Genomic DNA, 26,981 nt, shown 5'->3' with positions numbered 1-26,981 from the left:
ATGTAAGTGAAAAAAGTTGGGAACCACTGATGCAGAACAACAAGAACACTAACATGAAATTCACACATGGTTTTAGAGGCTTCAGCTGGATGCTAACCTTGCAGATTTACATGTCAGCCTAGATTTGAAAGCCCTTGCCCAGTAAAATGGCAATTAACCCTCTTTATGCTGGCAGAGGCGCTGGCAGGTGACAGAAATAGCAAGAGGGACTTCACATCTGTTTGCAGATGGCAATCAGTTCTTGTTCACAACATAACATCAAAGAAAGAGGCAAATGTGAGCTGGGGCTGCAACGGCTTGCTTGCCAACAATATATTGCGGCCTTGAAGCTTCTTGCGGATTGAAGCATAAGAACATAAGAAAAGCCCTGCCAGATCAGGTCATAGGCCCATCTTGTCTTGCTTCCTGTATCTCACATATGCCCACCAGATGCCTCAGGGTGCACATAAGCCAACAAGAGACCTGCATCCTTGTGCCCTCCCTTGCATCTGGCATTCTGAGGCAGCCTCCTAAAATCAGGCGGTTGCACATACCCATCATGGCTTGTAACCTGTGATGGACTTTTTCTCCAGAAGTCTGTCCAATCCCCTTTGAAAGTCATCTAGGCCAGATGCCATCACCACATCCTGTGACAAGGAGTTCCACAGACTAATTATACAATGGGTAAAGAAATACGTCCTTTTGACTGTCTCCCAACACCCAATTTTAGTGGATGTCCCCTGGGTATGGTGTTAAGTGAGAGGGAAAAGAACACCCCTCTATATTCTCTATCCATCCCCTGCATAATTTTGTATTATGTCCCTCCTCTTGTCCCTCCTCAGCCATGCCGCACAGTCAGCTAGGCTTGCAGTTAAACCATCAGGCAAGAATTTTGCAAGTAAGAATGGATACCGGAAAATGTTTGCTTGGGAAACACTTTTATCTTAAGATGTTCTAAGTGGCTCAATGAAGGAACTAGACAAATTCCTTTCCGGTGAACTTGTTTTCTCCATACCAATGATCTATGCGGCGTTTCATTTCTGCCCCTTGCTTTTCATTTTCTGCTAAAATAATGCTGAATTTATAGCCATATACTGTATGTTCTAATAACTCTTGATACAGCATGCCAAACAAATGGAAGTGTGGTGCGGGGGGGGGGGAAGAAGAGGACTTAAAGATGGAATCAAACATGGTCAGAAATATGTCATCATCCATCTTCCAGAAAATTAGGAAACTATGGTAAACAGGTGCATGAAACGAGCTTTAGAATTTTTTTTTTTAAAGGAAAAGGATCCATAATGAAGGAGGAGGGTGGGTAGAACATGCATTACTAAGTTACGATAAACTGGAAGATTTTTTTATCCAAACTAATTTAAGTTAGTTTTCATCCAAACTAACTCTAAGATATACAGTACAGATAGAAATCAAAAGTAACTTGCAAAGAGGCCCCCCAAAATCTGTAAGTACCCTAAGGGCTGCAAAAGAACAATACAGGATATGCGTGCAATCGGCACTGCAGGGACCTAGGGACATTCTAACATACCTGGGAGGGCTCCTGAAGCCTCCAAGTCCTGGAAGCTCACAGACCCCTCTGCAAGCTTCCATGTGGCTGCTTTGAGCTCTGATCGCCGACCATAGCTCAGGGCAGCCATGAGGAGGATCGCAGAGAGGGCTGCAAACCTCCAGGATTTGGAGGGTTCAAGGGGCCCCCCCAGGTATGTTAGAATGTTCCCTGGGTCCCCATGGCACCGCGATCGCTTTGGCGCCATTAGGACCAGCCCCCTGTTCTTGCCCCGCCCCCACCACTAATGATGGTACAAACTCCCTTGGAGGAGTTTGGGAACCTCTGATTTAGATACAATGACCTCATTTTCTTAAATGAAAATCAGGCTATGTTTGCAAAAGGAGTGCAGAATACAGTATCTTCTATATACCACCATCGCTGCTGCTCAACCTGCTTGTTGTCACAGGGAAAATGTACAACCAATACACAGCTCCAAACATCTCAAAATCTCAGTTCTTTGAGCTTCAAGGCCACCCATCTGCACCTACTTAGCTATATTTACACAGGACATGTGTCAGGTTCTGTACAGTAGACAGAACACTAGATGAAGGACTGTGTGTTCCCTACAAGAGAATGCACTCTTGTAAACTTCCTTCCCATCATCCAATTATTCCATGTTTGAAATACAATTAAGAGTAGTACGGATGGCAAATATTAGTCACCAAAGGGTGTGTGTGTTTTCTATTTTTCCCCAAGAATGGCACAATTAAAGCACCATACAAAGAGGAGAAACTGGAGATAATAGCCAATCATCCATCAACAGTAGCATTGTTCTCCGCTACTTCCTTTCCATGGTGCTATCAATTCATTTATACATCTAAGAGCAGAAGCAGACAGCTTGTCATGGAAAAGTAAACTCCCCAAAGCACTGAAAACAGCAGCCCATTAAAAAAAAAAAAGAGCAGGAACTTCTCCTCACAGTCTTTAGCCTTAATGATGGCAGAAGTGTGTAAAATATACCGTGTAATGAAGGGGAGAGGGTAACATGAATTTGTTCTTGTCTCCTGTTGTGGAAAGCCAAAGAGCTGGTACTAGTGCAGAAAGCTATCTGAAAATGGCCACCTATTTTCACTGTACAGTACAAATCAAATGCAATTAATGGCAATTAACTGTCCAGCCCTACTGGAGGATTATGCTGGTGGAATGTGTGTTCTGCTGGCATAACCTCCTTTACGGCCATTGCAAATGGGACTGAGCCAGTATGCATGGACCGGCCACTGTCACAAGGCATGAGTGGACAGCTCTGTGCATCAACGGATGCCAGATGCCCACCTTGAAGGTGAGCGGGCCAGGAGGCTGGTGGGAGGTGGGGAGGAAAGGAGGGGAGATCCCAGCAGGAGGGGGTGGGGTCAGCAGCAGCAGCATATGCTGAATGCCAAGCCCCTTCTCAGGCCTGATCAGACTATGAAGCAATGTGGACTTGCCCTAACAATTGAGCCAGTGCAGGTCCAAGTTGCCTCATTGATGCTGCTGGGGTTTACCCTGGGGCAAGGAGACAAATGTCCCATTACCCTGAAGTGACCTGCAGTAAACAAAAATCCCCCATGGGGTATAGTAGTTTTGCTGGCACTGGATGGGAATTTAGGTTGGACTGGGCTGTTAGTGGCTAGTAAAGCAGATTGCATTGCTAGTGTGCGGAGTGGAACATTTTGCAATTCCTGTCTTTCCAATTGAGAACCAGAGGAATAGAGAAAAGGAAGTATAAGGAAAAATGCTTTCTAAAGATAGGCAGATTTAATGTAGTTGTACTGATAAAGGGGGACTGAGGCGGTGGGGTGATTTAGGACTCTATCCATCTCTTAATGTATTTCTGAACTTTAATGAGAGCAAAAGAAATGCAGAAATAACTCCGTTGTGAGTTTGCTGACATTAATACCGAAATCAAGACCAAGCAAGTGTGGTCTTCTCAGTTCTTCAAGATGACTGCAGCATGAATGGCAGGGAAAGAAGAGGAACTGCAACTTTTCCACAGGTGCCTTAATGAGTATTTTCATTCTGTCTCCAAATAAGGGCATGTGGAACAAGAGAGAGAAGACTGTAAATACAATGCATTAAAATCAGGTATGTTCACCTTCCATTGAAAGGAGTCTTAAGATTTGGAGGAAGACTGGAATTCCTGAAAATATCACATTTAATGAACAAGGACAATTGGTACACTGGTTGTAATGAGCACAGAAGGAGCCCTTCTACGTACTCTGTGGCTTATGGGTGCCTGCTACATAAGAACATAAGAAACAGCCCCACTGGATACATGCCTCTGTCATATTCCCTTCTTTCAAAGAGCTTTGTGGTCCTGACTTTTCTCCCCCAACATTTTTCAATTCTGGGCATTCCCTTCAATGCTCTGTACAGCACCAGCGCATTGCCAGCTCAAAAGAGTATGGAAAGTGTCATCCAAACTAGAAGATCACTGGCTCAGTGGTCCCTGCACCTGCGGATACCCATAAGAGACATGCCATAAGGCATGTTTGTGCACCTGGAGAGTAAACATGTTGGGGGGGAGGACTGCCCCACCCTGCTGACACTGCATCCAAGCCTTCTGCCTGACAGCACCGGTAAGGTTGCACCAACTGGCAGAGGGACAGGGGAGGCTAGTTTGGAGGTAGGGAGAGCAGGATCGGTTTGGGAAGGTGGATCAGGCCCAGGAGGGGAACAGGATCAGCAGAGCAGGCCCCTGCTGTATCCTATTCCTAACCCTCTTGCTGGATCTGGTAGTGTTACATAGGGCCACTCACTTTCACCTGCTATTTAGCAGGTGCAGATCCAAGTAGCCCCACAGGGCAGGCTGGAGCATTACTCAGAGGAGAAACATCCCCTTACCTCAAGGAGACCTCCAGCCTGCTCCAAAGCTGTACTGGATACAGGAGAGGCCATGCAGCCCCAATATGCCAGCACAGCTTAGGACTGGGTTGTGAACAGCAGTAACCAAGCATGCAAATACAGTGAGTTTATGCAAAATCAGCTCCTTTGCACCAACTGCTGCCTGGGCCAAGTCAAGGGCAACTTTTTTTTTTTTGTTTACCTTTCCTAGGAAGAACAAGCAGCTTTGACGCCTAACAAGTGCCAAGACCATAAGGAAGCCTGCAGCAGGAGATGTTTCTCCTTTGCCTTTAATGAATCCCAGCTGGGTTTTCCGCTTGCTTCCCCAGCCACACCAGAAGTCAAACACACACAAAAACCAGCAGACTCAACCTCACTGCACATCTAGTCTGAATGCTGACAATGCTTCGGAATCATGATGCACCAGCCCCATCACATCTTTTGTCTTCTATTCCTCTCCAAGCTCCCATCCTCCTCCCTTCTCTCCCCCCGCCCAGCTTCTCACAATGTTGTGGGTTTTCCAAGATGACTGAATTATATATTCTTCATGCTGCTCCCCCTCCTACACAGGAATCAATTTAGTTTAGTGCTGTTTTTATTAGCCATTGTGCAAAGTATGATGCTTAGTAACACCAGACAATGAATCCAGGACCGTATGGTGAAGATTAGAAGTGGGGGTGGGTGGGAGTGAAGATCATTCAAGTGGCCAGGCTGACCAAGGAAGAGACTGAAAGGTTGTCACTATGTGACCCTTCACTAGGAGAAACTGAAGGTTGTGTATGCTTCACAGCCTTGAATAAATCAGCAAAGACTGAAGATCAACTCACATACATTCAGAAACTTAAAGCTGATCTCCCACAGCTGAAGAGCATGTGTGATCCCTAAACAGGAAGAGAAATACTGCATTTTGGGGTTTTTTTCTTTTTAAAAGAAGGATCTATAGACCCATGTACAGTACTTTCCCTTTAATCTCAGCATTATCTTTGTCCAGCCACCCTGTTTAATCACAAGTGAAGGATGGGCAGGGTGACCAGAAGTTCTCTTTTTTCAGAACATGTCCTCTTTTTAGCCCCGTGTCCTGGAAAAGAACACAAATGTCCTCCTTTTCCCTGTGAGCAGCAGTGCATAGCCTTCTTGAAATTAATAAATTATGTCCAATATAGTTTTAAATTTAATAATAAGTAATATAGCGTTTAAAATTAACCACATGAAATCCATATATGAGTGTTTTTAGCTTTTATTTTGTCATGTCCTACATTTTTCTTGATGTCCTACATTTTGGGACATCTTGTCCTCTTTTGTGGTTATGACATCTGGTCACCCTGTGGGTGGGTGACGTTTTTTGATCAACAGTAGCGACTATTTATCAATGATATAATTTCTGCAAGCTACAAAGCTACAACATTGACTGAATTTTGACCTCACCATGACAAAGGGTCTCCTCTTCCCAGTGCATAGCTGGGGAATGATAGCCCAATCCTATCCACACTTTTCTGGGAATAAGTCCCTTTGACTCTTATGGGGCTTACTTCTGAGTAGCCATGCATACGATTGGGCTGGGAGACTGTGGACTTGAGCAAGTCTGTGTTAGCCCCTGGCAATGTAAGGGCAATTCTGCACAACCTGTTCATAGAGCAACAAACGGGCCATCATTGCTCATCTGTTGCACATGCTTCATTGGACTTCCCTGGAGGGAAGCTTGTGTTGTGGGGGAACTATGTTTGCTTTGCTTTAGATGTGCTATCCTTTGCACCTGAGAAAGTGCACACTTCCCCATACTGCAGAACTAAGATTGCCATGTGGAATGTGGATTCACTGGCGCCATAGGACAGCTGGATATTGCCTGGGAGAGTAGCAAGAAACAACACAACTCATTCTAACACACCTATGTTAATCCATGAACTTTGTTTCAAAATATGACTTTCATCAATGGGTACGCAGACCCTGCCACCATACAGGGCAAACGCTAAAGAAGAAGAAGATCAATGGGTGCACATTCCTCTGCTGTCTCAAGCAGAGACAGCAGTCACCCTCATTAAAAAGTGGGGCAAAGGGAAAGACAAAAACTACAAAGGCCGAATGTTATTTTGGACAAGAACACTCTTCTAACCCTTGATTATTACACTGTTGACTTGGGCTGCAAGTGTGTATTAGTTGAAGGATAAAATACCGCTGGGGAGCACTTTATCTGATCACAGAGAAAAGCCTTCCCAGTTCCAAGTCTATCCCATTTTCTGTACCCATCACCACACTGACTCGAAACAGCAGCTGGTTCAACACAACCATCGGTGAACTTGCCTCTGCGTACAGGCTTGTATTTGGATGTTGTATTTTGTGGTTGTACTGCCATTATGGATTCAAAATATGCACAGCAACTCACACTAGAAGTCTTGGACAAAGATACAGTACAAAAAGCTTACGGTAGGGTTTGCCTGAACTGTGAAAGAATAATTAGAAGGCCTAGGATCAAGGTTGCTCTTTTCTAGGCATCAAAAACATCCAAATATTACAATAGTACAAGACATACAACAGTCCCCTGCTGCAACCAAACATCTGTGGATTTCAGGAAAAGGGGGATGAAAAGAGGCAACCTTTGCAGTGTTGCCATGTTACAGTATGCAGGGTGGACAAACATGGGCTGCCCAATAACACAGTATTCTAGACCAGTGGTTCTCACACATTTAGCATTGGGATCCACTTTTTAGAAAAAGAATCTTGTTGGGACCCACTGGCAATGATGTCATGACCAGAAGTGACATCATCGAGCAGGGAAATTTTTAACAATCCTACCCACACTTACCCAGGACTAAGTTCCATTTACTATCATTGTTAAAAGCATATACTTAGTAGTCTGTTAAAAGTACATGTCTGTAACATTTCCCCAAATGCAGTCATATGCTGTCACCATGCAGTCACATGGTAGCATCAAGTCTAAAATATTAAAAACAAAATATTGAAATGAATGGGGACCCACCTGAAATTGGCTCGCGACCCACCTAGTGGGTCCTGAGCCACCGTTTGAGAAGCACTGTTCTAGATTCCAACACAATGCACTATTTTCTCTCTTGCCAGGTTTCAGATTTCCCAAACTGAACTACAATTGAAGTTTTTACAGTGCTGCTCATAGAGTAGTTTCTCAATATACCACTCATCATGTACTACTTCACAATGGATATCATCTCCAGTAGCTTCCAGGTTGGGAAGCGTGCAAGATTGGGATGCAAAGCACCAAATATCGGTAAGAGCCTCAGGGCAGGTGGGAAGGTTTTTTCAAGCACAGGAAAACAGCTTGCTGGAGCTCTGCCCACCAAGCCAAGCCCCCTACCATTCTTTGGTGCACTGTATCCTGGTCTTGCTTCCAGGCAGCCGGTGTCCAGAGATGCCATGTGTACCACCAGACAGCACCTCATGTAGCACTGGTTAAGAAACACTGGAGAGGCAATATTGGCGTTAACAGACTTACGGCTAATGTATCATAGTGGCAAAGAGACTGAGCTGTGAGTCAGAACTTCTCAGGTTCAAATCTGGCCTCAGCTGTTAACTCTCCACCTGACCTTGGGCAAGGCTCTCAGACTCAGATTCCCAGATGCATATGGAGATAATAATCCTTCTTTATAGGGTGGCTGTAAGGACTACATCAAGACAATACACACAAACCGTTTTGCACATTCACAAGAGCTATACAAATGCTTAGTATTATTATTATCATAGAAATGAACATTTGATTGGATTATAACCAGTAAACGATTAAAAAAAAAACTCATTACATGTGTGGGCAGAAGGAATTCGTACAAAAATATTTCAAAGCCCCCTCCTCACTAGTAACGTGCAAGTGGCGCAAAAGTGCTGACAGCAGCGAGGATGCAGTGACACGCTGCTCAAAGCAAAGACAGCTTATAGTTTGGGTGGGGCTTTTGACTTGATTCACAGAGTTGATAAGACTGAGGTGACTACACGGAAGGTGCATTTTAAACCTTATTCCATTCAATTAAGCTTCAAACAGTGGCATAGCTAGAGGGGTGCAAAGCACTAAGTTTGGCAGGGAGCCTCCATTTTGCTCCCCCACCTGGAATGGCTCTGAAGGTGAGGCAGAGGGGTCACTTGCATGCTGCGCTGAGGCTCCCTGCCAAACTTAGTGCTTTGCACCCCCTCTAGCTATGCCACTGGCTTCAAACACTGTTGAATGCAACAGTGAACTGCATCTCCATGCCTCTCAAAATAGTGAATGCTAGTCCTTAAATGTATAGCAAGGGACTCTACCGAGAATAGAGGATTAACCTTAAATGGTTGCCTTCAACTGCACATGCTTAATTCCTAGGTCCAAACTGCAAATCCTTGTATAGATGAGCAGACAAAGTTCTTCCCAAGGCTAGCAGCAAATGACTGACACAAATTTCAAGTTTTAGGGGTCTGAGATGGAGCATGCTCAGTCACAGGGAAAAAATGGCAAAAACAGAAAAACACCCCTTGAATTTGCCAACGCGATGATATCAGTCCTTGGCTTTGCTCCAGCGCTGAGCATGACTGGCTCCATCTCATCGCTTAGCATTCCAAGAACAGGAAACAGCCAACCAAGTGACATCCTCACGATAGGCTGTATCCAAACAGAAGTGAGGGAGGAAAAATACCCAGTTTCCTCTTGACTTACGCGACTATGCAGCTGGTTGAATGCTTTCCTGGCTAGCATGGTTTAGTCACAGGTTAGCTACTCTCTCCTCCAAAGTGCCACCTGAGCATTTTTCCCCCAACAGGTAAGATGAATCAAGAGGAGCGGAAACTGAGAGGCTAGGCTGATGCGAGATCGTTCTGGAGTGGGCAAGAAAGGGAGCGGAGACTGGCTTTGGAGAGACTAGGGGAAATCAAAGTGGGACAGAAAAAGAGAGAAGGACCTGGAGGTAGTATCAGGAATGAAGAGGAGAAGATAAATTCCACTGAGAGCAAAGTTGCACAGGTCTCCACTTGTCAACCCCTCACGGCTGCATGACACAAGACATTCCTGTAAATAGCTTGGGTCAGGTTGCATGGTTTTTCTGCACCTATTTGCTTGCCATTTATTGGGGGATGTACCATGATCCAAGACTCCTTCTCCAGTTGAGTGTGTGAGCAAGCATGAAATGTGCTCACAAGACAGCAAAAACATATGCTTTGCTTCTGGATTAATTATTAAGCCAGCCCAACAACCATATCGCAGGTTTTGCAATCACACACACATATACAAATAAAATGTTTTGCCATTCCTTAACTTTGTTTACTAAAGACATGTTAAGGGGTAATTAAGTGACCTCGAGTATGCACCCCAGGAGATTCTCTGTTAAACAACAGAAAGACACTGACATGTCATTTTCGAAGAGCAAGCACCATTGTGATGTGAAAAGTGTTTTTTCTGCATCGAACAAAGCTAGCAGAGACAGGCACCTGGTCTGTCAAGTATCTTCTTATCAACCCCATAATAAAAAAAATACCTTTTCCATAAGCCTCCATTCAAGAAAGCACTTCCTTGTTAGACACATACGCAACCTCTCCACCTCTCAGCCAGGAACCAGGCTCAGGGTACCCTCCTATTTCCAGAGATTAATTTCTCTATTTGGAATCAAATCAAAAGACGGGGGAAGAGGAATTGGTCTGTGTTAGGAGCACATGCCAGGGAGTTCTCTGGCAGAATACAGACTATGAAATTCAGGGCTTTTGCCAAGAATGAACACAAGCTTGGCTCTCCGCATATGGAAAACAGTCACATCCTTGCATTCTTCAGTGGGCTGAACAGGAGGGGGGAGGGAGAGACACCTTTGGAGGACCAACTACAAGAAAGAGATGAGTTATAACTAAGACTGCAACATTTAAGCCTTGTGAATACAGCAGCAACATCAGGATTCAGAATTCCTCTTGCTAGCATCTCATAATAAAATACCAAAGGGAAAAAAAAGGGAAAGGTACAGCCTACATCTAGACTTGGAACAATGTGCAGACACTGTCATTCTCGACAGATCTGACAGCATGAAGAAGGTGATGTCAGAAAACAACTTCGATGCCTAGGCACCCTCACAAGAGTGAATTGCTTGTTCTCAGAAACCAATCTTCTATAGGCAATGTGTTCCTAAAACAGAAATTACTTGCAAGTCCTTAAAACACCTTGAAAATAGTGTAGATTCCCCAAGACCTGATCCCTTTAAACCAGGGGTGCCCAAACCCCGGCCCTGAGGCCACTTGCGGCCCTCAAGGCCTCTCAATGCGGCCCTCAGGAAGCCTCCAGTCTCCAATGAGCCTCTGGCCCTCTGGAGATTTGTTGGAGCCTGCACTGGCCTCTGCTCTCAGCATGAGGGCGACTGTTTGACCTCTCGCATGACCTGTAGGATGAGGGCTTCCTCCACTGCTTGCTGTTTCACTCTGTGATGCAGTAGCGGCAGCAAAGGAAAGGCCAGCCTTGCTTTGTGTGAGGCCTTTTACAGGCCTTGAGCTATTTCAAGAACTTCAATCATTCATCTTTAATATAGTCATTTATGTAAACGTATGTAAATTTATTCAAATTTTAAATGTAAATTATTTATTTTCTCCCCTGACACAGTGCCAGAGAGATTATGTGGCCCTCCTGCCAAAAACTTTAGACACCCCTGCTTTAAACTACAGTGCTTGTATTTTCTTTTCACTTATCTACACAGTGATCATTTATTTATTTCTTGTATTTTTTTAAAATCCCACAAATTGACTTAAAGGCCAAAATAAGTCTGGCTTCCATGCAACCTAGCAGGGAAGTTTTTTTTTAAATAAAGTCTTAAGAGAATTGATTCATTGTTTTCTCTTTTACATCAATGTGCTACAAATGACTACGGTATGCATTGCAGGCTAGTCTCTTTTGCAGACTTATTTACCAGGCTGTGCTAAATATTATCCAGTGAGAAGGGTGAGCCTCTCTGCCTTCCTTCCAGGTCCCTGGTAGATAGATCCACACAACTGCATGTGTTCAGAAAGCTAATTTTCTTGACCAAGAAGGAAGAGAAATAAAACATGGAAGCCACACCCGGTGATACAACCTTTTCAAAACTACACTCCACTGTAATTGTTCATAAGAAAGTCACTTCTCTGACATGCTGGCTCACATGATCTGCCCCTTATCAAAACATGACTTTTTAAAAGTCCATTTATGGTGGAAAGGAGCTATGTGGCAAGCTAGACCACATGCTGTATGCAACCTCCAGGTTTTAGAGTTAGCCTCTCTCTGAATGCCAGATGTAAGGGAGTGGCAATAGGGTACAGATACGTTATTGTGTGTGCTGCATGGCTTTAAAAAAAAAAAAGGCATTCCAGGCACACAGTGACAGTGTGACAAGGTCCACCTCCAACTGATTCATATGAATAGTTCCAGCAAGAGGTAACTGCTATTGAATTGTGATGAGAGAATAGATGTGCATAACAATTTTAGAGAAAGTCTTCATAAGCCAGTTGCTTGTTGGTTTGTTGTATAAAAGACAACTGTGTGGCTAGGAAACTATGGAAAGTTTTGGAATTATCTTGCCTAATAGAGTATATATTCCTAGCTGGACATTCTCTCTTGCTTATGTAATTAATTTGCAAAACCAGTATAAGGCTGCAATTCTATGCACACTTACCTTGGAATAAGTTCCACTGAACTGGAAGTCATCATGCATTTTACCATCTCAGGAACAACCATTTATCTTCCCATATACACATTTTCTGAGTGGTATGTTTGCAGCAAGTGAAGTGGCCGCGATCCTGACCACATCAGTGGAACCACTCATGGAAATCCCCACTGGCCCATGTGACTATCTACCCACAAATGGCATCCCATGCATTCGGCACCCTTTGGGATCTCAGCAGCAACCCAGGTAACACCACCCAGGTAACATGCATGTTTAATCTGAGTTATTTTTGTCACTAGTAATCGCCTGGAGGGAAAAGGTTGAGTTGCCCTGCATTAAGTCACAGATGGCCCAAAGGCTAGATGTATCCCCGAATCAATTTTTCAAAATGCTGGTGGCTTGACCAATAATGTTCTAAAGTTGTAACAGAAACAAGAGATGCCATACTTATAATGCTGCTATTGGTTGTGTCATCCCACAACATGGTCTGAAAACACACAAGGCAGCATGTGCTTGGCGCAGGTTCAGTTCTTGGCATCTCTACATAAGGATGGGAAAGATCCCTGCCTGGAACCCTGGACAGCCATTGCTAGTCAGCGTAGAGGCTATTAACCCAGAGGGACCAATGGTCGGATTCTGCTTCTGATGCACATTTTCATTAAGAGCCAATCTTCCCTTTAACTGGGAAGCTCTTAAATGGAGCAAACTTGATTATGAAGCTGGCTGCTCCTGAAGCAGTCCCCTTAAGTGGAAGCTCCAGACACTGCAGAAGTTGGTCAGCTCTGGCTATGGGTTGCCAGCAAGGCGGTGGAGCTGTTGCTGCATGGGTGGCTGGCACCTTCCCTGTGCAACTGTTAGGCAAGCTATGGGGTGCAATGTCATGGTTGGGGAGGAAGTGGTGCAGTTTCTATGGATTTGGTGGTGGCTGCACAGCAGTTTAGAGTTTAGAGTTTTTTTAATAGCTACCATGTGGGTGTGGCACCTCTAGCTGAACATTGGATGGTGTGTGATGCGATGCTTAAACTGAATTTTGTTGTTGTTTATGTTATTTGTATTGCACTGAACCATATTTTGAGAATCCTTTTTTTGTACTGAAGAACAACCTATTAGGCTTCAGAAATAAATTTAAAAATATTCACTAATATGCAAAAATGCTGTTCAATCTTTCTGTGTGCATTATGTCGATCTGCACTCCCAAGGCAGCAATTAGTACTGTTTAATTTCAGTAGCTGCTGCAGTCTAGTCTAGCAGACATTGTGTGGGACTTAAAAGAGGGAGGCCTCATTTCAAAGCTCTGTTCAGCCATTAGCTCTCCAAGCAGGCACCCGCAACTCAAGCCACAGCCCAGGTTTCCAGTCTCAAAATACAACAACATCATTGTTGGTAAACATTTGGCTTTAAAGACAGAATGCACAGGGTACTGCTCTACCTATTTTAGAAAGACAGACACGTGTCCAACCACAATCAGTTGGTATGTCAAGTCATTACACATGCCTGGGATCAAACTAAGGGCGCAGTCCTAACCCCTTATGTCAGTGCTTTCCAGCACTGACATAAGGGCAATGCAGCTCTGAGGTAAGGGAACAAACATTCCCTTGCTTTGAGGAGGCCTCCGTGAGTGACACCCAACTGCAGGATGCAGCACATGTCCCATTGGCACCACTATGCCAGTGCTGGAAAGTACTGGCATAAGAGGTTATGATTGCGCCCTAAATAGGTGTGGATTTTTATCCATTTTTGCCAGCCTCTGAGAAGAAGTGGCAGGAAGGAGATGAGAACCTTAATTCAGCTAGCACACCAGCAAAAACTGGGCAAAGGCGCGCCTGGTAGCAGTGGACACCTGAAAATCCAGAGCAAGGCTAGGATCAGGAGTACTCCCAAGATGCATACCTGATTCTGATGATACCCAGCATCAAATCCCTGGATGACCTTCTCCAGAGGTTTTGTATAGATGTTAAATAGCACGGAGGACAAAAATAGAATCCTGTGAGACATACAAGTCAAAAGCGATGGTGTGGAGCTGCACCTCTTTCCAGGACCAACCCTTCAGAAAGAATCTGAGGCACTGTAGAACAGTGCCCCTGTAGGCCCACCCATAAGGATACCATGGTCAATAATATCAAAAGTATTGCAGAAAGGTCTAGCAGAACCAGTAGAAAGGTACTCCCTCTTTACAGTTCTCAGCATAGGTGATTCACTAGAGCGACCAAGGTGGTTTCTGTCTTGGAAGCGGAGTCCACATAATCAGCCTCATCTAGGTATCTGTAGAGCTAGGTAGCAATTACATGCTCAAGCTTCTTGCCCAGAAATGGTAAATTTGAGAGCAGCCAGTAATTTCTCAATATGCTGGGATGTAAGGAGGGCTTCTTCAATAAGGGGCAACCATGGCCAACATAAATGGCTAATAGGAATAGCTTCCTTGGGAAGGAGCAGGTAAAAGAAGCATTGGAGGTCTGGAGCTAAAGAAAACTGTGGTAGGGGTGGTTTGGTAGGTGGACTTGTAGCACCCCTACTTATAGGAAACAGCCACCACGGGTGTGCTATAATGGAGCCTTGGTATCTTCTTCCACTCTTTCTTCTTGACTGCAGAAGCAAGTGCTTCTGCATGGATCAACGTTCCAGTGCACACCCGAGAAACAGCCATTTTACCATTCACACAAGAGTCAGTATGAATCATCCTCCAAGCCCCATTAACTCACTTTCACACAATGGCTACAATCCAGAATAGTGCATGTGGGAGATCTAGACTTGAAGCTAGCCTTTGTTTCAGTTTCAGCACAGCACTCAACTCTTCCCTTCATCACCTGACTGAAAGCAGTTTGTGCAACTTGGATGTGTTTCAAAACAGGCTTTCAGTTGCACTTAATATCTTGTGAGAATTAGCAGCATATTCACATGATTCTGACAAACCCAATGAAACCTAAAACTCTAGAAAACTGCTCCACAGGGGCACATGTCTGCGATGGATGAATTAATAATACAAGATACAGTCCGTCCACGTATGCAAACACAGGAAAGCTTCCCAGGTCTGCAAAATGAAACACAAGAAGCTACCGTGTCTCTAAAATAATTTGCCTCTTTTGTTGGAATCCTTATGGGAATTCACAACACAATTTACAGTAGCATTCGCTTGGCACTGTAAGGCGATACACAGGACACTGTGCATAAAAATACCCAGTGTTGATGTGTGACTTCTGCAAAATGGTTTGTGGGAATCCTGAACATAAATGCATAACCCTTATAGATTCCCTAAAATAGTCATATACTCTCTCTCTCTCTCTCTCTCTCTCTCTCACACACACACACACACACACACACACACACACCATACTTCTTCACAACTTATGCTTCTGGTTACTTAGGTCCTCCTCTACATTGCCTTCTCTTAAAGTCATAAAAAAAAGATTGTTTTGTTTTACAGGTTTGCCTTTTAACTTTCACTGGGTAAAAAAATTTCTCCTTGCAGACTCACAGGTTAACAAAATGAACTTGATGGCAATTTATTCCTGGGTAATTTAGCAGAAGCAGACTGGAGACAACACAAAATTAGCATTAATTAGCTATTTTTCACTGATGGATTTCTTTCCTGCAGGACAAATTTGCTATGACCACTTTAAATATGCATGCACAATCATCCTTAAGGAAGCCCACCTTAAAGCATATTTTTGATCCTATCAAGAAAATAAAGTCAGTGCTCATGACAGATTGAGAAGCTGCATTACAGTATTTGCTCAGATCTGAGGCAAGCTCACTTCCTACCTTGCCACAGATTGTGCTGTACTTTTATGCGGAAGTTTTCCTAAAACAAAGTGGCTACTGTTTATTGAGATGCCGTGTTTGGGTACAGTTTTCTGAAAAGAACAGCTACCAGGCAACCTGACTGCTATGACTTATGAAACCTGGAGAATCTGACTGGTTCAAAATTATTGGTTGGCTGTATGAAATAACTGAGAACATACCTACCGTGGCATACCTATCATAGATGTGCAGTTTAGAACCAATGATTTTACAAACAGTAGATGTGCAATAGACTTGCCTGTTTGCAATACAGTACAATTCTCGTATATTAGCAGAGGACTTCTCCCAAGTTTCATTACGTATCAAAGAAAAATAGCATTTAGCCTATTAAAGCTCTGTAAGGGTCAGTTGAAAAGGCTAATGCTTACTTGAGACCAAGGCTTCAGGAAATCATTGGAAGAGGGTCAAGCAGACCAACCAGGAGAAATTTCCAAAACATTTTCAAAAAAGAAAATTCCAAAAACATTAATCCAATCATACAAGTGCTGCCACTACTGCCCCGATTACAGAAATCATTAAAGACTTCACAGAAATTTATGAAAAGTTGGAATTAGCTCTATCCACTATTCTTCCCCCTCTCTTTTAAATAGATATTTCAGCTATTAAGGTGAGCCTTCAAAAGATTCTTAAAGAAACATGGAAGGAAGGGGAGTGCTGAACTACGACACTGGACAGTGAGATAGATGCACCCCCCATGTATACTGGGGACTTCAGCTCACACTGTTCCTTTGCCTGTCCTTCCACCAAAGAGATTGTGGGGTTGGCAGGAGCCACTTTCAGCCTATGAAAAGGAAGACTTGTTTCGTCTCACTTTCTCCCCTCTGAACTGAGAGTTATTGCACAGAAAGCACCCCGTGAACTCCTTCTTTACTGAACAGACTGCCTTTCTCCATGGATATGCTTACCATGTAACAGCTATCAGAAGCCTGCTAACCTTAGCTACAAGAGCTCTGGTCTTGAAAGGACCTGTACACACACACAGGTCTGTTCAGTGCAAGTTACCCTGATGAAGTGCAAAACCATGCAACTACCTGGATTGCATAGATAAGGGCCCATACCTCTTCCTCGGTCCTAGGGCATTTGTGTCCCTGATTACTTGTGCCCTGGTCAATGGCATCTCTTGACATTCACATCCAGTGTTTTTCGTTTGTTTGTTTTTGCATCCCAGAATAACTGGGCAACAAACCCCATGATATATGGGGTTATATATACTAAGCCTCTTATCCCAGCCCTAACACGACCTTTGCATTTTAAAAATAACAAAGTACATCTAATATAAGTATACCTATATTGGGACACAAATGTTTAGGATGACAAAAAAAAAAAAACGCCAGGTGCAAATGTCCAGGGATGCCAATGACCAGAATGCATTTGACCAGGACAAAATTGTCCAGGATGCAATGATTCTGTCACCCTCTTCTAGGATAGCTAGAAATTGGCCTGCAAATTTTGCACAGACTCGCTCAGGAGTCTGTCAGTTCTCTGGGTATTCAAATAAAAATTTAAAAAAGGAACTATGATTCACTACATAAGGCTTCTATGAGTAAGAAGATAATGAAGTACTGTTAAGCTCCTGAATATTAGGGGAAAGGTGAAAAACAAATTATTAAATATCTCGCCATTAGTTTTTTAAAGTAGCCCCAAGTCTTTGGCACACAAGAAATTCAGTGTGCAATCCTATGTGTGTTTACTCAGAAGTCCCAGAAGTCCCATTGTGTTCAATGCTGCTTACCCAAAGGTAAGCATGCATAGGATTGCAGTGTCAGTCTGGGCTGATTTAAAATAAAGGTGTATTAATCAGATCTCCTTATCAGGGGATGGTCTACAGGAAACATATATTTGCAATACTGCACAAGTTGTACTTGTCAGTTGGTTTCTAGATCCAGTTCAAAGTGCAGGTTTTAACTGTTAAAACCTAACAGCATGAGACCAAGCATGTTTGCATAAAGAGTGAATTGTATTCAGTGGAATTTACTCACTAGAAAGGTGTTTAGAATTGCAGCCCTATGTAGGTTGAGACCAGCAAGCCCCATGCGCTTCACTATGATTCTTTCCACCCATTAAGAGTGACAGATGAAGTCCTGGTTCAAGTTCTCCTGCTGTACAAGATTAGAATGAGAGGGTACAGTGCAGGACAATGGAGAGAGGTGAAAAGCGGTGTGCCCCAAGGATCTGTCCTGGGGCCGGTGCTTTTCAACCTCTTCATAAATGACCTGGAGACAGGGTTGGCTAAGTTTGCAGACGACACCAAACTTTTCCGAGTGGTGAAGACCAGAAGTGATTGTGAGGAGCTCCAGAAGGATCTCTCCAGACTGGCAGAATGGGCAGCAAAATGGCAGATGCGTTTCAATGTAAGTAAGTGTAAAGTCATGCACATTGGGGCAAAAAATCAAAACTTCACATATAGGCTGATGGGTTCTGAGCTGTCTGTGACAGATCAGGAGAGAGATCTTGGGGTGGTGGTGGACAGGTCGATGAAAGTGTCAACCCAATGTGCGGCGGCAGTGAAGAAGGCCAATTCTATGCTTGGGATCATTAGGAAGGGTATTGAGAACAAAACGGCTAGTATTATAATGCCGTTGTACAAATCGATGGTAAGGCCACACCTGGAGTATTGTGTCCAGTTCTGGTCGCCGCATCTCAAAAAAGACATAGTGGAAATGGAAAAGGTGCAAAAGAGAGCGACTAAGATGATTACGGGGCTGGGGCACCTTCCTTATGAGGAAAGGCTACGGCGTTTGGGCCTCTTCAGCCTAGAAAAGAGACGCTTGAGGGGGGACATGATCGAGACATACAAAATTATGCAGGGAATGGACAGAGTGGATAGGGAGATGCTCTTTACACTCTCACATAATACCAGAACCAGGGGACATCCACTAAAATTGAGTGTTGGGCGGGTTAGGACAGACAAAAGAAAATATTCCTTTACTCAGCGTGTGGTTGGTCTGTGGAACTCCTTGCCACAGGATGTGGTGCTGGCGTCTAGCCTAGACGCCTTTAAAAGGGGATTGGACAAGTTTCTGGAGGAAAAATCCATTATGGGGTACAAGCCATGATGTGTATGCGCAACCTCCTGATTTTAGAAATGGGTTATGTCAGAATGCCAGATGCAAGGGAGGGCACCAGGATGAGGTCTCTTGTTATCTGGTGTGCTCCCTGGGGCATTTGGTGGGCTGCTGTGAGATACAGGAAGCTGGACTAGATGGGCCTATGGCCTGATCCAGTGGGGCTGTTCTTATGTTCTTATGACCTTTTCAGTGGGAGCACCAATGCTCTGGACTTCATTACCAAAAGGGACCCACCTATGTCTTCTAAGGGAAAAATATTTATATAAAAATTCACCCAGATTTATTATTGCAGGAGACATCTTAGAATTTTTATTTTGTTGTTATTCTGTCTTAATTGTATCCGGTATTTCTATTGCAATTATGAGCTTTTATGATGATTAATTTTCTGAAGGATTCTGTTTCATTTATTGTCTTTGTGGACTGGGTTCATGTACATTCTACCTTACAGGTAGAGATGTTGTTAACTGTTTCAACAACAGATACAAATAAACTGTATATGATATTTTAGGGACAAATCTCTTTGCTTTTTGTGGGCATGACAACCCACAAAATTTCTCACAGGTTTACCAGTCAACAAATCTTTAAAAATAGGTGAGCATAGAGGGCCATGTGCCAATAGTTATTTTGAGACTGATCCAAAGTAATTTTTTTTTCTCCCAAAGTAACATTCAGGAGCTACTGCTGGTAGATCCCATGAGCCAGCAATTTAACATTCCAACCACAAGGATTGTTGAGCTAAGGTCACCCACCACAAACTCCATTCTCTAATAAGTATTCTTGTTTCATGGTTTATTTCACCTTCCTTTATTGTGTCTAGGAAGCCTTTTGCAAGCTAGGATGCAGACCACTGAAGGAGCTCTTTAATTAACTTGCATCTCCATTGAAAGCACATCAATTAAAGCATAGATACATTCTTTTTAAAACTAGGCATGGGGAACAACGAAGTCTGCTTCAATTAGCATGTTCCCCCTGACAAGACTCCCATCTCCTTTCAGAGATCTTTGGAATAAAAAAAACTTCCTTTAAAGTATTCTTGCCATCCTCCAGTCAACATGAGAACCACCCCATTGGATCAGGCCAAGGGCCCATCTAGTCCAGCTTTCTTTATCTCTCAGTGGTCCACCAGATGTCTCAAGGAGCACACAAGACAAGAGACCTGTATTCTGGTGCCACTTCCTTGCATCTGGTTTTCTGAGGTTGTCTGCTTCTAAAACCAGGAGGTTGCACATACCCATCAACAATGGCTTGTAACCTGGGATGGATTTTTCCTCCAGAATTCTGTTCAATCCCTTTTTAAAGGCATCTAGGCCAGGCACCATCACCACATACTGTGGCAAGGAGTTCCACAGACCAATGACATGCTGGGTAAAGAAATATTCTGTCCTAACTCTCCCAAAACTCAATTTTAGTGGAAGTGTCCTGGTTCCGGTGTTGTGTGAGAGGGAAAAGAATATCTTTCAATCCGCTCATTTCCCTCTATCCACTGAGTCCTTCCCAGAGTTCTCTTTATGGACACTAAAGTGGCAAGAAGAAGCTATCCCTCCCCTCCACTGACCTAGAAGTGCCACACACTGATGGGAGGCAACTTGGCCAAAAGTTTTTTTTTTCCCTTCCTCTTTCTAACTGCCTGACAAATGACTCAAGGGGAAATGTCTGAGGGCTTCTTAGGATTCCAGAGTGAGCTAATACAGGATGCCTTTCGGTTATTGGGACACACACAAAAAAAGGGCATGAAGAAGCTAGCACGCCTCCTGCCTTCTCTCCCCCGCCTCCTTACATTTAAAAATGGGATGAATGTTACCATTTTTGGACATGGAGCTCTGCACAAGCCCAGCCCTTCAACCGCACCATTCAAAAACTGAAATGAGCCACCCAGTGGCGTAGCCAGAGGGGGTCAAAGCACTAAGTTTTGCAGGGAGCCTCACTGCAGTGTGCAAGCCCTTCGGAGCCAATGCAGGTTTGGGGGGGGGGGAACAGAGGCGAATGCCCAGAATGGCTCTGATGGGAAGGGTGAGGCTCCCTACAAAACTTAGTGCTTTGCCCCCCTCTAGCTACGCCACCTGGGCGGGCCACTTTTCTCCAGCAGAGGAAGTTGCGGCTGGTCAGAGTGACACTTTGTAGCAGGCAGGAACACATGTTACCTGCACACCTCCCTCCCCTCGGGGCACAGCCCAGCTTCAGGCGGCCAGGGAGGGCGCACTTCCTTTTCTGATCACAGTGATCAACACCCCCCCCCCAAGGTGGACTTTTGGGTCGGTTAAATTGCGAAACGCCAAGGTGGGTTCACAAGCACAGTCACCACTGGTATGCAAAACATCTGTTCCTAGGGAGGAGGGGGAGAAGGCCACTTCTGGGCTGGCTGGATTGAGCAAGGAGAACGGTTCCCTTTCTCGATCTACCACCACACTTTCATCACACTTCGTGGGATTTCAACAACCTCTCCCCCCCCCACGCTGCCTCCCCCACGCACGTCACCTCCGCCCCCTTCTCCAGCAACCCCATGTATTTTCTGCATTTGAAAACTTAAAAAAAAAATGCATCCCCCCCTCCCAAAAGGCTGCACACAAACTAAGCGCGATCTCACACAAAACGCTGTCTGTTCCTCTGGATACTGACTGACAGCACAAACCTATGCATGCCTACTCAGAAGTAAGTCCCATTAGAGTCAATGGGGCTTACTCCCAGGAAAGTGTGCATAGGATTGTAGCCCAAGAGCCCAATCCTAGGCATGCCTACTCAGAAGTAAGTCCCATTAGAGTCAATGGGGCTTACTCCCAGGAAAGTGTGCATAGGATTGTAGCCCAAGAGCCCAATCCTAGGCATGCCTACTCAGAAGTAAGTCCCATTAGAATCAATGGGGCTTACTCCCAGGAAAGTGTGGACAGGATTGGGCTGTGTATCACCTACTCACTAGGTAACACCCCAGGCAATGCTCCACGATCATTTCTGAACAGGGATCATTGATTGTGCGGATTGCACATGGATTGAACAGGGGCGATCCCAGTTTAGACACACACAGAGCAAGATTTCCGTCGTGCCAGATGGAGGGGGGGTGAAAAAGCAGATCTCCCGTGGAGACCAATCCTGAGCCATGTTGGGCTGCGTGTTGCCATCGCCACAGCCCCCCCCCCCCACAGATGGGGGAGAGAACAGCTTGGAGAGCATGAAGTGGGAGATCGCAGCGATGGGGACGAGAAACCTGTGCTTTCCCCCGTTCCCTAGCAGCAGTGGAGATCCATGGATCTACAGCACTGGGGGGGGGGGGCGCACAAGCAGCTGGGGATCAAGGCGAGGTATAAAGAAGCATGTGCTGATTCCCAGCACATGGGCTTCTCCTCCACGATGCCCAGAGATGCTTCGCCCGCCCACCCCTCCCTCCCTCCAATGCTTCACCTAATGGGAGTTTCTGCAGCCTCCGGCGACCCCTTCTCCAGCCCGAGCCGGAGGGAGGGGAGATCCAGCCCGGGTACCTTTCTCTGCTGCTTCTCCCAAGCCGGATCCAGCAGGAGATCCCGGTCCCAGTCTTCCTCGGGCTGCATGTAGTCGTTGGTCTGCGGAGAGTCATAATGGTCCATCCTTCCTCGGGTCTTGGGCTTCTTGATGCTTCCCCTCCCCAGGCAGCGCTGCGGGTCTCGCCAAGCTCCCTGCTGAAGCGCAGCTCGAGTAGGGCAGCGGGGGGAAGAGAGAGGCGCAGAAGGCAGCTCCCTCGGCGAACTCGACCTGAATCTTTGCACACACCGGAGGGGGGGGGGGAGCCGGGAGGGAGGAGGCAGCAGCTCTGCCTCCGGACTGCCCTCATTGGCTCAGTGGAGTTGCCCAAAGTTCCTCTCCGAGGGCCACCCTGACCCCATTGAGGCTCGGGAGTGTCAATCGCGACTCCCAGCCGCTCTTATAGGTGGATTCAAGGGCCCCCTCTCCCCCCTCCCTTCCCTTCCACGTGTGACGTCCGAATCTCGCCCCCGGGGGGGGGATTGGCGTGGTGACGTCTCCAGCTAGTTGGGATTTACAGTAGCTGCTGCAGAAGCTGCTCAGGCAGGGGCAGACCCAGCCAGCCAGGCTTCATCTGTCTGCGGTGGGCTGCAAACAATGCCAGGAATGCTCGCAGGATCAGTGGGTTTTCTGATCCTCCTGGAGTGGGTCCTGGACATCCGAGTTAGCACACAAAGTTAGACAAAGCTATTGGGTTTTAAAACCAACCCAGAATAAGGGAGGGTTTAGTGGCGTAGCTAGAGGGGGGCCAAGCACTGAGTTTTGCAGGAAGCCTCACCGCAGCATGCAAGCAGACCCTCCCCCTCCCCTTCGGAGCCATTCCGGGTGGTGGGCCTCCGTTTTGCTCCCACCACCCGGAATGGCTCCAAAGGGGAGGGGGAGGGTCTGCTTGCACCCCATGGTGAGGTTCCCTGCAACACCTAGTGCTTTGCCCTCCCTCTAGCTACGCCACTGGTAGGGTTTCATGCATCAGTTTCACCATCTGAGGGTGGTTGCTTCCAGAGTGCACAGCAAGCTAGTAATAATTCTTTCTGCAAAGTCTAGAGTTTATTAATAATTCCCCCCCAGCTGTGTACCATTAATGCCCCATTCTTCTGCAGTCAAAACAATGATTTTGAGGGGCACGTCAACATTTTCAGAATAATTTTCCTTATGTTTGTGAACTAATGTAGAAGTATTTCAAGTAAAGTGATGTATCACTTTGGGCCCAATGCTATGTATGGGCCTGGATGCCAGTGCTGAAGGCTAGCGCATTCTAAACATGCCATAAAGCACATTTACAGCACCAAAGCAGTCTGCACTGGGCCCAGCACCAGGTGGATGCTGGCCAGAGGGTATGTTGCACCATCAGGCAGCGGTGCACCAGGCAGCTTTTCAAGGTGGGGGGGGAGCAGGCATTCTGGGGGAGGGCGAGACAGGGGAGAGATTGGCAGGGGCCTCCTGACATAGAGCTTCTCCAGTATGCACAGGCAAAATAGCTGGCACAGACTTGAGTAGCCCCATTGCGGGGCTTGCACCCTTACTCAGGGGAAGAGGATAAGAAAATAACATAAGAACAGCCCCACTGGATCAAGCCATAGGCCCATCTAGTCCAGCTTCCTATTTCTCACAGCGGCCCACCAAGGATGAGTCCCACCAAGGATGAATATCCCCTTCCCCTGAGGAGACCTCCAGAGGCCTCTGTGGGACTACTGGATGCAGCAGTAGCCCTTTTGGCACTCTTGCACCCAACAGCACAGGAGCGGTTAGGATTGGGCTGTTTGAGACTGTATTAAAGAGCTGCTGGAAGCTCACAAATCAGGTATTGAAGAGAACAGCCCTGTTTAGTTGTGTGTTTCAGCTTTATGTCACTTTTGTGACCATGCACACCAGCAGAACACACATTCTGCCTGCGCTCCCAGAGGTTAGGATCTAGCCATAAATGATTCTGTATTTCAAGAGCACCATCCTTCAGTAACAGATATATTGAGAGCTGCCATATTGTAATTTTATATTGCTTTTATACCTTGTCAGCTGCCTAGGAGATCTAGCCATGCGGAAAGGCAAGATAAAAATATTGCAAGCAGACAAGAATAATTAGTAAAACATTAGCAGAATCCAAAAATGCCAACTACTAAAAAGTGGATCGCAAAGGCATGAGCACAATTATGGTAAATGAATGAAATCTTTAGCTTAAGAGATGGTAAACAAAATACAGGGAAGAAAATGCTAAGCGTTGGCAACCATTTATTGGTTTCTTGAAACTAACATATGGTATTGATAATAAAATACTTTGAACATGTAAATCTTATTTGTAATCTATCCCATATTTCAATACATTTTTTTATAGACAACTGCCTCCTTTTTTTTTTTTAATTTAAATTTCAAGTTCGATCACGGACTTACCCATCCTGGTAGATGCTAGTTGCAAAGAACACATGACAAGAAGACCCTAGGCTGCGCCCAAGACAGGAGCAGCCTGTGGAGTCAGTGGGAGCCTGTGTACACTCTCAGCACAGTAGAAAATGCACATGCGAGGCACTTTCGAGGCTGAAGGGGATCACAGGCACAGGCTTGAAGACTTGGCACTTGTGCTGGAAGGTGGAGAAAGCTGACAGCGGATTCCAAAAAGCATACAATTTGAGTGACCATGGAGGTGGGAGGGGAAGAGGCAAGTTCCACCAGGGAATCAGGCTTTGAATCCTCCAGGGGGGAGGGAAAGGCACCCTGATCCATCAGTGACATGGGAGGAAACAGGGTAGGAAAAGGTGGGGGGGGAGCTCACATAGGCCCAGGGATTATAAAACTCACCTTGGGGCCAGTGATGAGACTGTCTAGGTGAGAGGCTGAGGGAAGGGAAGCTGACTCACCAGCAGACACAACAGATGGGGAGCTAGAGTGCATTAACCCCTCCTTCCCTGGGGGATCCCTAAGGGAATCACAGGTCCAGGTCCACGCACAGCAGCTGGTGCTCCCAGACACCTTGATAGTATTTATGTAACAGTTTTACAAAGCATCCAAAGCATTTCATGTACATTCTCCGTAAACCTCATACACTAGGTCAGGGGTTCCCAAACTTTGCAGCCCTGTGATGCACCTCCGTGATGGGTAGCAATGCTCCTGGTGTGCTGCTGGATGCCTCTCCTGGCCTTGTAAGCAACTCTACAGGCCTCTGTGAGCCTCAGAACAGCCCTCAGAAGCCTCCATAAGCCACCTCCAGGTTTTGGAAGCAAACCAGAAGTGGCTTCCAAAAACCGGAGGCTCATGGAGGATTCTGAGGGCCATTCTGAGGTTCACAGAGGCCTTAGAGTGGTTGCCAGGCTGGGAGAGGCCCCCAGAGGCTCCAGTAAGTAATGGGGCTTCTGGAACAGCTCCTATTTGGAGCCAAACTGGTGCAAGGATATGGGTAGGAACACCCATATTGCGACCCATTGTGCTTGGGCTTGCAACCCATGCTTTGGGAAGTCCTGCACTAGGTCACTGACATTTTCAGCAAATTATAGTTGAAGTTTTTAGTGGCTTGTGTACGTCCATGCAGCAAGTTTATGACTGAGATTTTTGGACCAGGAAGTGTCCAGCTGATCATAAACAAGTACAAAGACAGCCCAATCCTACCTAAATCCCCATGTGGCAATGTAGCGGTTCAGACACAGCTGTGCTGCATCCTATGGGGGATTTTTGGTTGCTGGATGCCTCCTTGGGGTAAGGGGACATTTTGCCCCTTCCCCTGAGGTAAGCTCAAGCATCCACAATGGGTAAAGTTGGATCTGCTCCAGCAATATCACTGTTGCAAGTTCGAGTTGATCCATGCAGGTGGATCAGGCCCAGGAAGGAGGTTAGGACATGGCATGTGCCAATGCTGCTGATTCCAGTCCTGATCCACCCACCCCACCCCATCTCTTCCCCATTCCACCCCCTCCACCGGAATTCCCTTGTCCAGAAGGTGACAAGGAATTACCTTGTCCAGAAGGCCTTTTCAGCAGTTACTAATGCTTTACTAAGTGCTTTACAGTGCTTTTTCGGCAGTGCAGCAGGTAGAATGTGTACTTCTGCTGGATTGTGCCATAAACCAATTCTGTTCACAAGGCATGTGAACCGTGTGCCACATGTAATGCAGCTAGATCAATGGCAGTTACTTCCATATATGTGGCTGGACCATACGCAAGTTTACTGGAAAGTAAATACAGTTCCCAAATATGTATTCTGACAGTGTTCTCCTCTGCACATCTGTGGCCAGGGTGTGTCAAACAAATTGCTGGAAACAATTAATGTATGTTCCTGCTACCAAAAATGATAAAAATATATAATTGTTGGGTGGTATTTATTTTTGTGATTTGTTATAGAGCCATTAAAGAAACAGGGTGAATTTCTTGATTGTAAAGTGCCTTGTGCCTGATCTTTACTAATACTTCAGCTTTTGGGTCTCAGAGTCACATTTCATCAGCATAAATTGTTGGATACTGTGATGAAACATGTCACAGTAACTCTGTATCAGCAGCTGCAAGATACACAGGTAACCAAGAAGAATAGATGTCAAATAGCCAGACAGCAGGTAGACAGCCACTGACAGCTGTCAAAAGAGGGATATGGCTGAAACCGAATCCTACCAGCCAAGTCTCCGCTCCTAATGTTATTGTGCAGACAAGATATTAACTCAGCTGACAATCTTTAGGGGCTTTTTAGTGGATC

The 26,981-nt window shown here is 45.5% G+C and overlaps 1 protein-coding gene across 6 annotated transcripts in view; it reads right to left on the bottom strand.

The window, feature by feature from the left end:
- ACTN1 (actinin alpha 1) overlaps positions 1 to 22,540 on the bottom strand; it is a 119,254-nt gene extending 96,714 nt beyond the window's left edge. For all 6 annotated transcript variants that reach the window (XM_066632563.1, XM_066632478.1, XM_066632496.1 and 3 more), the window contains exon 1: positions 22,295 to 22,540. In XM_066632563.1, the coding sequence (XP_066488660.1) occupies positions 22,295 to 22,399 (105 nt within the window). In that variant the 5' untranslated portion in view covers positions 22,400 to 22,540. The remainder of the gene's footprint in view (positions 1 to 22,294) is intronic.
- Positions 22,541 to 26,981: the final 4,441 nt, after the last annotated feature.

This window comes from Tiliqua scincoides, chromosome 1 (assembly GCF_035046505.1).
Source record: "Tiliqua scincoides isolate rTilSci1 chromosome 1, rTilSci1.hap2, whole genome shotgun sequence".
Taxonomy (NCBI): Eukaryota; Metazoa; Chordata; class Lepidosauria; order Squamata; family Scincidae; genus Tiliqua; species Tiliqua scincoides.
The sequence above is the reverse complement of the archived record's forward strand: the minus strand, read 5'-3'. Positions and strand labels throughout refer to the sequence as shown.